This window comes from Nicotiana sylvestris, chromosome 4, assembly GCF_000393655.2.
Source record: "Nicotiana sylvestris chromosome 4, ASM39365v2, whole genome shotgun sequence".
In the NCBI taxonomy this organism is placed as follows: Eukaryota; Viridiplantae; Streptophyta; class Magnoliopsida; order Solanales; family Solanaceae; genus Nicotiana; species Nicotiana sylvestris.
The window spans coordinates 172,829,000-172,844,108 of NC_091060.1; the positions used below are offsets into that span (position 1 = coordinate 172,829,000).

The following is a 15,109-nucleotide window of genomic DNA, read 5'->3' on the forward strand; positions in this document are numbered from 1 at the left end:
CCTATAGGATTAATTGCAACTCGCTTGATCCGTTTAAGTAACAGCAGTCTGTCAATTGGTTCTTAACGTTTTTTTTAATGTTTTCAACACAACTCTTTTGTAAACCTTGTGTGTTGTCAAGCTCTACAAATCTGCATTCTTTTCCATGAACACTTTTTCTTAAATAGTTTTGCCTAAGCATTTTAATCAGTCCTTGTAACTGCCTTTAAATCAATTCTGCAACCAAATCCTTTTCTCAAACATACTCCTGCCTTCAAAATTCTTGCATAACTCTTTTGCTTTTTCACTCAAACAGTTTGATGCTTTCGAAATCTGCACTTTCCTTTAAATTCTTCTGCATCTGATTACCTTTTCTGAAATCAGTATTTTCTAAATCATTCGCCTAAAATACTTTTGATTTCTAACAAACCGGACCAGAGGGGCTCAAAGTAGTCTTATTATCCAACTCTATGTGTTAAACTAATCTGTCCACTGTCAGTTTTAATCTTAAGACCAAATCAGTAATTGTAAGACATGCTAAACTAATTGTTATGTGATTTATGGGGTTTGTGTGAGCCGTTTGAGTATTTGTTTTGTTTCCCACTTATCTGCTATTTGTTTTGATTGACGCCTAGTATTTTATCCTTTTGAAACTCCATATATGCCTCTACCCCTTTCTTTCCCTTAGGATTAGAAGTCTTAATACCCTGGGACTGATAGGTCAGGACGGGTATTAGCATGTAATAAGTAAACGAGACTAATTGCGTTTAATACCTTGACGGGGTGGGAAGGGTAGAATATGGAGATGATGACCGGTGCACTAATATCACGTGCGACCCCTCTTCTGAGGAGTGATTGCTGGATATTGCATTGAAGTGATCCATATTATATTTAAACCTAGGACCCCTTTTTTCCTTCTTTAGTTATTGACGTTTTCTTAAATTAATGTTTTCTTCAGCTAAGCTTTCTTCTTTCAAAATCACTTGTGTCTTTCTTCTTTCAAAATTTTTCAACTTGTCAAGTGCAAACTTTGTTTATTTATTCCTACTCTTCTTAAAGTCATAATTAAGCACGGCCGGGAACCACACTAGTGGACCTTGAGGGGTGCCTAACACCTTCCCCTCGAGATAACCTCAAGCCCTTACCCGAACTCTGGTTTATCTTTCAAAATCTTATCTTCTTTAAAGTGTCCTAATGCACTATAATCATTAGGTGGCAACTCTTCAAATTCTATAACCCGATTCCTCGAAAGGGGAATAAGAGTTGTTTTGTCCATAATGTCGTAAACCCGATTTCACCTTCTTTCAGGGAGGGAAAAAGGGAGGCGTCGATAGCATGGCGACTCTGCTGGAAATTTCCTTAAGGCTTTTACCATTACGTGCTTTCATGACTTTATCGCTTCCTTTATTGCCTATATTTCCTGTTTTTAATCATTTCTTCACGAGTACTAACTTGACTCTTCGTGTTTTCTTTTCCTCTAACCGCTTTCCCCTTTTTCTGCTTTACCATTATTTCAATTCCGTTTTTATTTCCAAGCATTTATTGTAATATTTACTTTATGAACGTGAAAATACATGCAATTTGTTATGTTATTATAACGGCATTCCTCAGCATCACATTCCACTCGTGCCAAACAAATCCTATAGCAACGCTTATAATGAGTGGTTGCGCTCTTCCAATATTATCACCCTTTAAATTAGGCAAAGGCTTATTTGCGGTAAAACCATTCCATCAAATGTGTAGTCGACGGTTCCGCGCTTTTCCCTCTTGAGTTGTCCGCTCAAGGGTACCTTGTCTAGCACTTCAAAAATAGAAACCTTACTCTATTATACTGTTCATGCATCATGGTCAGCCTAGCCGAGTCAGTGATGTTGTCCGCATAATAACTCATTAAGATAGCCTAAACCAAAGTCCATCGGGTTTCCTAAAACCCAAACGGACACCTTCACGTTGTGTGCATTTATTTGGAGAACTAAATGCCTTTTTTGCTAATTATTGATTTAAATAGTCGAGTCCGGTGGGGTGAGGTATTAACCCTTTTTTGTTTTGCAGGAAATGAATGACAAAGTTCCTGACTTCGGTATGGTAAACATACTTTCACCCTTGCAGACTTGGTGGAGAAACCTCCATTCGAGCAACCAAATCAACGAATGGAAAGAGAGAGTCAGCAAGGCTAGTGAAAAACTAGAATACCTGGAGTACAGCTTGCTGGAATTGGAAGGGAAAGTGAGGAGGAGAGCCACTGACTGTCAAAATGTTGAGGGAAGCGAAGGAGAACGCCTGGCAAAGGCATTTTTACTAGAAAATCTGCGCGAGCTGGAAGGTCTAATCAATGAGAACATTCAACCTGAAGAAGGTCCTTCTGGGGCCAAGTAGTTAGGATTTTTACTCTTCTGCTTTCTTAAATGTAATAAGGTCGCAGGCCATTAGTGACATCTTTTATTATTCAGTTGTTTTCGACTCGTTTTGTTTTCATCAATAAAATGAGGCATTTAGCATTATAAGTTCTCCAAATTTAATTTGTCGCTAGGCTTACCTCGGGCACAACGATGCACCCAAATTAGGAAGCGATTTATATTCCCGCACAATGTGTTTAAATATTGCAATATTATTTATCAGAATCCGCACTAACTTTTTACCTTTTTGTTTTTCTTTTATTTTTATTCCCCTCCCCAAAGGTTAGTTCGTGCATTCTGGCACCATCAGCATACTCAACAAGATCCAAGGGTCCTCCACCTCCTCCTCCTCCAAGTCCTCCCATAAATAGGAACAAGGACAGAATGGAAGATACCAGTGCTAGAAAGGAAATCGGAGAGACTTCAATCACCAAGGAAACTGCTGCTCATCTTGAGAAAACTTTGCAAAGGTTTCGGGAAGAGTTGGAACAAGTCCGGAACTTGGCAAGTCTATCAATCACTCTTGCTGCTACTGATGCCAATAAATCACCACCGTCACCACTAGCCCAACCTGCTCATACCCAAACCTGCAACGCATGCAACAATGCTCCACCGCTCATCCCTGAGCCCCGAAACAACACAAAAGACCATAACACTCCAGTCTTTGTGGACACTATGCCACATTACAGCCAACCAATCGCCAGTGTCATCGAGTCAAATGATAAGAACTCCCTCATTCAGAATTTGGCCACTGAGATCAAGAAGTTGACTAGCCGGGTCCAAAGTTTCGAAGGTAACAAAGGTGTTGAAGGGTTGAATTACGAAGATCTCTGTGTTCAGCCAGATATTGAGCTCCCGGAGGGGTACAAACCTCCCAAGTTCGAACTATTCGATAGCACAGGTGACCCCAGGGTCCACTTGAGAATATATTCTGACAAGTTGGTAGGAGTCGGAAGGGACGAGAAGATCCGCATGAAGCTGTTCATGAGGAGTTTGAAGGGTGATGCTTTATCCTAGTATATTAGCCAAGATGCAAAGAAATGGACTAGTTGGGTGAACATGGCATCTGACTTTATGGATCGGTTTAGGTTCAACACTGAGAACGCACCAGATGTGTTCTATATCCAGAATCTCAAGAAGAAGCCCACAGAGACCTTTCGCGAGTATGCTACTCGTTGGAGGTCGGAAGCTGCTAAGGTCAGACCGGCCTTGGAAGAAGGACAAATGAACAGGTTCTTCGTCCGTGCTTAGGATCCGCAGTATTATGAGAGGCTGATGCTAATAGAGGGCCAAAAGTTCTCCGATATCATCAAGTTGGGAGAAAGGATCGAAGAAGGCATCAAAAATGGTATGGTCACTAACCTCAAGGCGTTGCAAGCTACCAACAAGGCTTTACAGTCTGGTGGCTCGTCAAAGAAAAAGGATGTAAATTCTGTAATGGCTGCGTAAAGGAACAATTCCCCTATGAAGTACCAAACCTATCCCTCAGCTCCACTCACATATCAACCTTCCCTAAATTACCAAGCACCATTACCCACTTACCAGATTCCACCATTTGTCTACCAGTCATCTCCACCACCCACATATCAACCCATCTCGCCAAGATATTCCCAATCCGCACCCGTATACCAAGCATATAACTCCCAACCTTCTCACTACCCATCACCTCCTACCCGCCAAAACTTCCCTCGACCTAGACCAAACTTTGACCGCAAACCTCCCAGACAATATATCGCCATTGCTGAACCAATTGACCAACTATATGAAAGACTCAAAGAAGCCGGTTATGTTACCCCTATCCCTACCATAACTCCAGAAAATACCTCCCAGTGGATCAACCCAAACAAGACTTGCTTATACCATTCCGGGATGAAAGGCCATACTATCGACGAGTGTCGCTCGTTGAAAGAAAAGATTTAGAACCTGATTGACAACAAGATCATTATAGCAAAGGAGCCCGCTCCTAATGTCCGCAACAACCCTCTGCCTGACCACAAGGGTGGAGGCATCCACATGATCGAGATCGAAGATGATTGGGATCCTAAGGGGTCAATCGGTTTGATAGATGAAGGAGACGAGCCTAAAAAGCCAACAGTTACTCTCAATCCCATTTTTGTCCAGATTCAGCCCTCTGAGGGCAATGTGGTAAATGTGTCCGTACCACTCGAGTTTGAAGCACCTCCTGCAAAGGCGCCAAGACCAATTGAGGTTGAGTTCGGGGTTCCAAAGGCGCCTACACCATTTGAAGTTATTGTGTTACCTCCCAAGGCACCAATTCCGGTCTCCATGACAGACGTAACCCCATTTAAGACAAATGTTATACCTTGGGATTACACCGCTGAGGCTAGAAGGAAGGGAAAGACATACATTGGGGAAGAAATCGCCGCACAGGGCATGACCAGGACAGGCAGGGTATACACCCCGGAACACTTTGTTGAGTCCATCAAGCAGGCCTCTGGGCGGGCTGTTGAAACTGGACCCGATGACCTTTGGAGGAAGGTACAAGCCAAAGACTACTCGGTCGTCGAGCAACTGAACAAAACGCCAGCACAGATTTCTATTCTGGCTCTTCTATAAAGCTCTGAGGCACATAAAAACGCCTTAATGAAAATACTGAGTGAAGCTTATGTTCCCAGCAACATAACAGGAGGCGAAATAGCAAATATAGTGGGGCAGGTACTGGAAAGCCACAAGATCACCTTCCACGAAGATGAATTACCACCAAAGGGGCTTGGTCACAACAAAACGTTGCACATCACTACACAATGCGAGGATCATTTTATCACCAGGATTCTAGTCGACGGGGGATCCAGCCTCAATATTTGTCCATTGGTAACTCTCAGGACATTGGGTAAGGGATTGCACGAGATCAATGACGGGACTATTAGTGTCAAAGCTTTTAATGGATATCAGAGGTCCACCATTGGAGAAATTAACTTATGCCTATAGATGGGTCCCACCTGGTTTGATGTCGAGTTCTAAGTCATCGACGTACCAGCGTCCTATAATTTGTTGCTAGGATGACCCTGGATCCACGCCGCTGGGGCTGTGGCGTCAACTTTGCATCAGGTTGTAAAATTTGAATGGAATCATCAGGAAGTAATCATTCATGGCGACGGTAGCAACCCTATATATAGTCGCCAGGCCATCCCAACGATCGGGGGTAGAAGGAAAATTGGTGGAGAAATATACCATCACATCGAACGGGTCAACGCCATAGACAAAGACAAATGGTGGGATAACAAAATTGAGAACATTCTGAATTGGAGTGGATACGAGCCCGGAAAGGGGCTTGGCAAGAATCTCCAAGGTATCACCGAGCCTATCCAGTTGAAGAAGCATGGAACTACTTTTGTCCTGGGTTACGAATACACTTGGGAGGAGTTCAATGACTGGTCGCCACCATGGCGCAGTCCTTACTACCCGCTGGAGCACCCTCTACCATAGTTAGAGCAGACTTTTCAGCCAGCTGATGTCATATATGGATCAGAGGAAGATGAGACACTGGCAGCAATAAAGAACCTGTTTCTGGAGGATGATATGGATTTCTGTGTTATCTTCAAGGAGGAAGGGGGAGGGCCCTTCCATTCAAGCTGTGAACCAAGGATAACACCTCGCCAATTGGTCAATCAGGACCACCAGTGCCCGGAGAGCCTCGGGGTAGCAAGGCTAAACGACGCATATGCATCGCACTTTACTTTTAGTTGATTTTACTTCTACGCATTGTCTTTACTTTTGAAAAGAGCTCCGATGTTTTAAACGATTATCAAAAGCATTTGCCAAAGTTTATCTTTATGTTTCGCTCTCATTTATTTTCTCTACCGTTTACTTTATTTTACACAGCATTACTATTACATATCTTGATGATGAACCAATGACTGTGACTTGCAACGAGACAATGCGACAAACAGACATAGATTCAGAAGAGGACGAAATACCAGAAGAGGTTGTCAGAAAGGTCAAGAATTTTGAGAACAGGCCTAAGTCTAACTTAGACGAAACTGACGTCATTAATTTGGGGAACGTAGAAAATATCAAGGAAACACATATCAGCATACACTTGTCACCATCAAAAAAAAGAAGAATACACAGGGTTTATGAAAGAATATGTGGATATATTCGCTTGGCCGTATGATGATATGACCGGTCTCAGTACATCCATCGTGGCTCACAAACTGCCGACAGATCCGGCATGCCCACCGATCAAACAGAAACTCAGAAAGTTCAAACCAGACATGAGCTTGAAAATCAAAGAAGAAGTCACCAAGCAAGTCAAAGTCAGGGTTCTCAGAGTAGTGGAGTATCCAACATGGTTAGCCAACGTTGTGCCGGTACCAAAGAAGGATGGGAGGGTTAGAGTCTGTGTCGACTACCAGGATCTCAACCGGGCCAGTCCTAAGGATAATTTTCCTTTACCAAATATACACATACTGATTGATAACTACGACAAACATGATCTCTAGTCATTCGTCGATTGTTTTGCTGGATACCACCAGATATGGATGGATGAAGAAGATGCAGAGAAAATGGCATTCATCACGCCGTGGGGAATGTACTATTACAGAATGATGTCGTTCAGTTTAGAGAATGCTGGTGCTACCTACATGAGAGCCATGACCACAATCTTTCATGATATGATACATAAAGAGATCAAGGTGTATGTGAACGACGTCATCATTAAATCCAGGAAAGTTGCAGATCACATGGGAGATTTGAGAAAATTCTTCAACAGACTGAGAAGGTACAACTTGAAACTAAATCCCTCCAAGTGTGCATTCGGGGTCCCAACCGGAAAGTTATTGGGTTTCATTGTGAGCCGCCGGGGAATAAAATTGGACTTGTCAAAGGTCAAAGCCATTCAAGAGTTGCCACCGCCAAAGAATAAGAAAGATGTAATGAGTTTTCTGGGAAGACTCAACTATATCAGCCGATACATAGCTCAGTCCACTGTCATTTGTGAACCCATCTTCAAGATGCTAAAGAAGGATGCCGCCACTAAATGGACTGATGATTGTCAAAAGGCCTTCGACAGAATCAAGGAGTACTTATCGACACCACCAGTCTTGGTTCCACTCGAGCCAGGGAGACCCTTATTGCTTTATCTTGCAATGTTTGATGGGGCATTTGGTTGTGTTTTGGGACAACATGACAAGACGGGGAGAAAGGAGCAAGCCATCTACTACCTCAGCAAGAAGTTTACCCAATTCGACGCCCGATATTCCCTTTTAGAACACACTTGTTATGCTCTAACCTGGGTGGCTCCGAAATTGAGGCACTATTTCTGTTCTTACACCACTTATCTCATATCTAGGATGGATCCATTGAAATATATCTTTCAGAAGCCCATGCCTACCGGCAAGCTCGCCAAGTGGCAGATACTTTTAAGTGAATTTGACATTGTTTATGTTACCCAGAAGGCAGTCAAAGGACAAGCCGTGGCAGATCACCTCGCCGAGAATCCTATAGGGGGAGAATACGAACCTCTAAAGATGTATTTTCCTGATGAGGAGATAGCCTTTATTGGAGAAGACATTGCAGAATCCTATGATGGCTGGAGGATGTTTTTCGACGGAGCTGCAAATTTCAAAGGAGTTGGTATAGGAGCGGTCTTGGTATCAGAAACCGGTCAGCATTACCTAGTATCTGCCAAGCTCAGATTCCCGTGCACCAACAACATGGCTGAGTACGAAGCCTGCATCTTAGGGCTCAAGCTGGAAATTGACATGAACATTCAAGAACTATTAGTTATCGGAGATTCGGACCTACTCATACATCAGGTCCGAGAAGAATGGGCAATAAAGAATTCCAAAATACTCCCCTATTTGCATCACGTACAGGAGTTGAGGAAAAGATTCAGAAAGACAGAATTCCAGCATGTTCCCAGAATACAGAATGAGTTCGCCGATGCCTTAGCCACTTTATCATCTATGATCCAGCATCCCGATACAAATTTTATTGACCCCATCCAGGTCAAGATTCATGACCAACCAGCTTATTGTTCTCACGTCGAGGAAGAAGCCGACGGGAAACCTTGGTTCCACGATATCAGAGAATACTTGACAATGGGAGAATACCCAGAGCTTGCCAATGCTACTCAGAAACGAGCACTTCGGAGATTGTCCAACAACTTCTTTCACAGCGGAGGAGTCCTGTACAGGAGGACTCCCGATATGGGATTATTAAGATGTGTTGAGGCAAGAGAAGCAACCAAACTATTGGAGAAAGTGCACGCAGGGACTTGTGGACCGCATATGAATGGTTTCGTTTTGGCAAAGAAGATACTCCGAGCAGGGTATTTTTGGATGACCATGGAAACAGACTGCATCCAGTACGTCCAAAAATGCCACCGTTGTCAAATACATGCAGATATGATAAAGGTACCTCCAAACGAGCTTACTACAACAAGCTCTCCATGGTCGTTCGCCGCTTGGGGAATGGATGTCATTGGACCAATTGAACCAGCCGCGTCAAATGGGCACAGGTTCATCCTAGTGGCAATTGATTACTTTACCTAATGGGCGTCGACATTTGGTATTCCGTATGCTTCTTTACTGAAATTATGCACATACATGATATTCCCCCGAGCATGTTTCCCCTTCCCATCTTTAACTGCTAGTTTATGTCGTTATTATTTGTTATATATGATATAACTGCACAGATTTATTTGGTAGTATTATCCTAGCCTCGTCACTACTTCGCCGAGGTTAGGCTCGACACTTACCAGTACATGGGGTCGGTTGTGCTGATACTACACTCTGCACTATGTGCAAATCCTGGTGCTGGAGCTTTTGGACCATAGAGAGGTTGTTGCCTTCAGTCCAGTGGAGACAGAAGGTAGACCTGCAGATGTCTGCAGGCCTTGGCGCCCCTTCTATCTTTTCCATTCTATTTTTTTATGTATTTCAGAGACAGATTTGTACTTTTCATTCAAACCGCTGTTTGTAGTATTCGTAGATGATCCGTGACATTGTGACACCAATTCTAGGTTGAGTTGTATTTTGGATTTTACATTAGCATTTAGTTAAACTATTAGATTTCGTCTTCCGCATTTTTGTTTATCATGTTATTCCATTGTTGATCATCATGTTAGCTCGTAACTATTAAAAGGTTAAGGAAAAGGTTAATAAAATCTGTAATACTCGGCTTGCCTAGATTTCATGAGTAGGCGTCATCACGACTCTCGAGGGTGGGAAATCTGGGTCGTCACAAGTTGGTAGCAGAGCCCTATGTTGCTTAGGTCTCACAATTCACGGACAAGCTTAGTAAAGTCAGAGGGATCGGTACGAAGACATTTGTATTTAACCCCCATTTTCTCAATGTGATGACCCAAACAGTGATCACTTGTTTTAAAAATAAATTCTGCATTCCAAGGCCTTGAAAACCTCTTTTTGCATCACCTCGTATTGCGTGCACAGTCCGGGTGCGTTTTCGGAAATCTTTTATGTGAAATATAAAAACAATTATGAAATTGGCCTTTAAAATTAGTTAAAGTAGACTTTGGTCAACATTCTTGGTGAACGAACCCGGACCCGTGATTCGACGGTCCCATAGGGTCTGTAGTAAAATATGGGACTTGGGCGAAATTCCGAGGCCCCAAGTCCAAGAAAAGATTTTTTTAAGAAAATTGTTGCTAGAAATTATAAAGGGTTTTTTGAAATGAAAAGATGCGTGTTATTGATAGTATCGAGCTCGTATCTTGGTTTGTAAGCCCAATATAGATTTGAAATATTAATTAAATTGAATCTATGCAATTTGGTAGAGAGTTGGAAGTGGTTTGGTATGAAATAGACCTATAGTTGAGATAATGGGAATTTTCAATGTTCTTGAGTAATTTAATGAATTTGAGGTTTAATCCGTAGTTGTTGATGTTATTTTGATGATTTGATCGCACGAGCAAGTCCATATGATGTCATTAGACTTGCGTACATAATTAGTTTTGAGCCTCGAGGCTCGGGTGATTTTTGGATAGGCCACAGAGTGAATTTAGACATAGAAAATAATTGTTGCAGGTTCAGAGAAAGTTGCAGGTCTCTAAAACCAGGCTTTGCGGTCCGCAGTGGAGTTTTTGCGACCGCAGTGGGGTCTTCTCGGCCGTAGTGGCGTTTTTGCAGTCGACGATGGGCAAGGTCGTGTCTTCGCAGCCGCGCTCAATATTTCGCAGTTCACGGTGGAGCTCCGCGGCCGCGGTCCTTTTTATGTGGTCAGTGGTGAGGGTCTAAGAAGGGTGTATATAAATGAGACTTTTCAGCCATTTTTAATTTTTCAAAAACCTAAAACATAAGAGGCAATTTTTCAAGACATTGTTTCTTCCCCAAAACACAAGTAAGTGATTTTTAACTCTTTTCTTTCACTCATTAATTTCTTTTTACAAGATTTCATCCTAGAATCTAGGGTTTTATTGTGGAATTGGAAATTTTGGGTAGAACTTAAGAAAATTAAAATTTGGGGATTTAGGCCTCATATTAAGGTCGGATTCCAAAATCAATTGTATATCCAGGCTCGGGGGTGAATGGGTAATCGAGTTTTGGTCCGAATTTTGGGTTTGGACTAAGCGGGCCCGGGGTCAACTTTTAACTTCTTAGGAAAAACACTAGAAAACCTATTTTTAAGTATTAGAATTGATTTATTTAGCATTTATTAATGTTATTAAGTAAATTGTGACTAGGTACAAACATATTGGAAGTGGAACCAAGAGGTAAAGCGGTAGTTGAGGCTTGATTGTGTTCGTAGATTCGAGGTAAATATTTGGTCCAACCTTAGCTTGAGGGAATAGGAGTCTTGGTCTTATTTGCTATGTGTTAATTGTTGAGTACGATGTATAGGTATAGTGACGAGTATATATACGTTGGTGTCAAGCATGCTCGTGAGTCTTATACTATGATTGTTGTGACTCCATTATGTATTGTCCATGCTTAATATGATAATTTCTAATGTTGAACGAGGCTTATGGAGGTATTTTTGGTAATAGAACATTGTAGAGTAGTGGATCAAGTTGAGAATTGAGTTGTGAAGTAATTTTGAAAAAAGAGAAGAGATTTATGATATTGTTTCCCTTGCCGGAATGTTATTGCTTATAATAATGTTTCCCTTGCCGGGATGTTATTGCTTGTGATATTGTTTCCCTTGTCGGGATATTATTGTTATTCTATTGTTCCATTGCCGGGATTCTATTGTGATTCTATTGATTCCCTTGCCCGAAATGTCTTGTGATTGTTTCTTGGGTAAGGAAGAGTGTAAAAGCATGAAGGGTGATGTCGTACGTGATATTGGTTAGTGAGTGTTAATGCACGAAGGGTGATGTCATGCCGATATTGTAAATGTAAAAGCATAAAGGGTGATGATGTGACATGATATGAGTGATAATACACGAAGGATAATGTTGTGCCATGATTATTTGAGGTAAAAGCGCGAAGGGTGATGTCGTGCCGGATATATTGATTTTTATGGTGAGAACGAGAGTAAAAGCACAAAGGGTGATGTCGTGCACTTGTTATTGTTCTCCTAATTCTTGCGTATTGTTAAATTTTTGTGTTCCGTATACTTATTTACTGAATTTTTGTTTGTACATGATATTTCCCCGAGCATGTTTCCCCTTCCCATCTCTAACTACTAGTTTCTATCATTATTATTTGTTGCATATGATATAACTGCACAGGTTTATTTGGTAGTCTTGTCCTAGCCTCGTCAGTACTTGGCTGAGGTTAGGCTCGACACTTACCAGCACATGGGGTCGGTTGTGCTGATAATACACTCTGCACTGTGTGCAGATCTCGGTGCTGGAGCATTTGGACCGTAGAGAGGTTGCTACCTTCAGTCCACCAGGAGGCCCGAGGTAGTCCTGCAGGCGTCCGCAGGACTTGGTGTCCCCTTCTATCATTTCCATTCTGTTTCTATGTACTTCAAAGACATATTTGTATTTATCTTTCACACCACTGTTTGTATTATTCGTAGATAGTCCGTGACATTGTGACACCAAATTCTGGGTAGAGTTGTATTTTGGATTTTTCTTGTATTGGTATTTAGTTAAACTATGATATTTCGTCTTCCGCATTTCTGTTTATTATGATTATTCTGTTGTTGATCACATGTTAATTCGTAAATATTAAAAGGTTAAGGAGAAGAGTAATAACAATCTGTAAGACTCGGCTTGCCTAGCTTCCATGAGTAGGCACCATCATGACTCCCGAGGGTGGAAAATTTGGGTCGTGACAAGTTGGTATTTGAGTCCTAGGTTGCTTAGGTCTCACAATTCATGGACAAGCTTAGTAGAGTCTGAGGGATCGGTACAGAGACGTCTGTATTTATCCCCCAGAGGCTACAGAGTTAGGAAAAACTTCACATCGATTCTTTCCTATCGTGCAACATGATTTCTCAATATTAATTGAACTTCGACTATATTCTTTTGTAGATGGTGAGAACACGTACCGCTTCATCAGCTGACTAGCAGACCGAGCCCCCAGAGCTCGAGCAACAGCACCAGTGGCAGAGCCTCAAGTTGAGTTTGACGATGAGGTTCCAGCACAAACAGTTCCAATAGGACCAGCTTAAGTCCCAGATGGGTTCATCGCCACCTTGGTACTTCAGGATGCTCTGGTCCGTCTAGTGGGCCTTATGGAGAGTGTCACTCAGGCAGGCTTGCTTCCTGTAGCACCAGCCGTCTCTCAGGCTGGAGGAGGATCCTACACTCCTGCTACTCGCACTCCAGAGCAGATGGCTCCCTAGTTTTAGACTCCAACAGCTCAGCTAGTTGGGGTAGTTTAGCCGGGTGTTGTGGCACAGACTGGTGAAGGGCCATCTATGTCTGCTGATGCCTTGTGGAGATTTGACAGGTTCATAAAGCTTTTCACTACTACTTTTGGTGGTACATATTCTAAGGATCCCCGGGATTATTTGGACAAATGTCATGAGGTTCTGAGGAACATGGGGATTATGGGGACCAATAGGGTTGACTTTGCTACTTTTAGTCTATCTGGATCCGCCAAGACTTGGTGGAGAGATTATTGTTTGGCTAGACTAGCTGGGTCACCAGCTTTGATTTGGGATCAGTTCTCTCACCTATTCCTGGAAAAGTTTCTTCCTATCAATTAGAGGGAGAACTATCGGAGGCAGTTTGAGCATCTCTAGCAAAGTTCCATGACTGTTACTCAGTACGAGACTAGATTTATTGACTTGGCCCATCATGCTCTTATTATACTTCTCACTGAGAGGGAGAGAGATAGTGAGGAGATTCATTGAGGGACTCGTTCAGCCCATTCGATTGCAAATGGCTAAGGAGACGGGGAGCGAGATTTTTTTTCAGGATATGGCCAATGTGGCCGGGAGAGTTGAGATGGTTCTATCACAAGGGGGTGGTCAGGGGTCTGACAAGAGGCCTCACCATTGGGGCAGGTTCAGTGGTGCCTCATCTGGAGACAGAGATTCTTTTGGTAGGAGCCATCCTTCCAGGCCATTTCATTCAGCACTTCAGGCTTCTCACGGTGCGCTAGGTGGTCGTGGTTCTCATATGCAGTATTCTGATCAGTTGCCCTATAGTGCACCACTAGCTCCTATTAGTGCACCGCTGCTCTAGAGTTTTCAGGGTGTTTATTCAGGATGTCAAGGTCAGCAGTCTTAGTAGCCGAGGGCTTGTTACACTTGTGGTGATACGAGGCATATTGCTAGATTTTTCCCTCGAGCACCGAGCAGCTCTCAGCATCAGGGTTCCCGTGCCATGGTTCAGGCACCGAGTGTTCCATTGCCAGCTCAGCCAGCTAGAGGTGGAGGTAGAGGTGCTAAAGGTGGAGGTAGAGGTATTAGAGGTGGAGGTCAGGCTGCTATAGGTGGAGGCCAGCCAGTAGGAGGCCATCCTAGAGAGGTAGTTCAAAGGTGGGGCCCATCCCCGATGTTATGCTCTTCTAGCCATGCCTGAGGCTAAGTCTTTCGATGCAGTTATCACAGGTGTTGTGCGGGTTTGTAGTAGAGATGCGTTAGTTCTATTTGATCCAGGATCTACATACTTCTATGTATCATCTTATTTTGCACCGTATTTGGTCATACCTAGTAATTCCTTGAGTGTTCTTATATATGTGTCTACACCGGTGGGTGATTCTATTATGGTAGATCGTGTTCGTCGTTCATGTATAGTTGTGGTTGGGGGTCTTGAGACCCAAGTAGTTCTGTTACTTTTAGATATGGTTGATTTTGATGTCATGTTGGGGATGGACCAGTTATCACCTTACCATGCTATCTTGGACTGTCATGACAAGACTATGAACTTAGCCTTGTCGGGTTTACCTCATTTAGAGTGGAGAGGGACTCTTGGTCATTCCACCTGTAGGGTTATCTCATACATGAAGGCTCGGCGTATGATTGAGAAGGGATGTTTGGCCTATTTGGCATATATTCGTGATTCTAGTGCCGAGGTTCCTTCTATGGATTTTGTGCCTATTGTTCGTGAGTTTCCTGAGGTATTTCCTTTAGACCTGCCGAGTATGCCACCCGACAGAGATATCGACTTGTGCATTGATTGTGTTCTGGGCACTTAGCCTATTTCTATCCCGCCATATCGTATGGCCCCGCCAGAGTTGAAATAATTGAAGGAGCAGTTGCAAGACCTTCTTGATAAAGGCTTTATTAGACCTAGTGTCTCGCCTTGGGGTGCGCTGGTATTGTTTGTTAAGAAGAAGGACAGATCGATGAGGATGTGTATAGATTGGTAGTTGAACAAGGTCACAATCAAAAACAAGTATCCATTG

General features: G+C 42.8%; 1 protein-coding gene across 1 annotated transcript; it reads left to right on the forward strand.

Annotated features, from left to right (window-relative positions):
• Positions 1–4,979: 4,979 nt before the first annotated feature.
• On the forward strand, positions 4,980–13,463 carry LOC138890531 (uncharacterized). Its single transcript, XM_070173925.1, has 5 exons — positions 4,980–5,290; positions 6,219–6,333; positions 6,872–7,116; positions 7,687–8,703; positions 13,205–13,463. The coding sequence occupies exons 1-5, from the start codon at positions 4,980–4,982 to the stop codon at positions 13,461–13,463; spliced, it is 1,947 nt and encodes a 648-aa protein (XP_070030026.1).
• The last annotated feature ends 1,646 nt before the right edge of the window (positions 13,464–15,109 follow it).

Coding starts and splice junctions, on each gene's coding strand:
- LOC138890531 (XM_070173925.1), top strand. CDS start 4,980: ATGAAAATACTGAGTGAAGCTTATGTTCCCAGCAACATAACAGGAGGC. Junction 5,291..6,218: donor GCTTTTAATGGATATCAGAG/GTCCACCATTGG, acceptor TATTTTACACAG/CATTACTATTACATATCTTG. Junction 7,117..7,686: donor TTCTTCAACAGACTGAGAAG/GTACAACTTGAA, acceptor TCTCATATCTAG/GATGGATCCATTGAAATATA.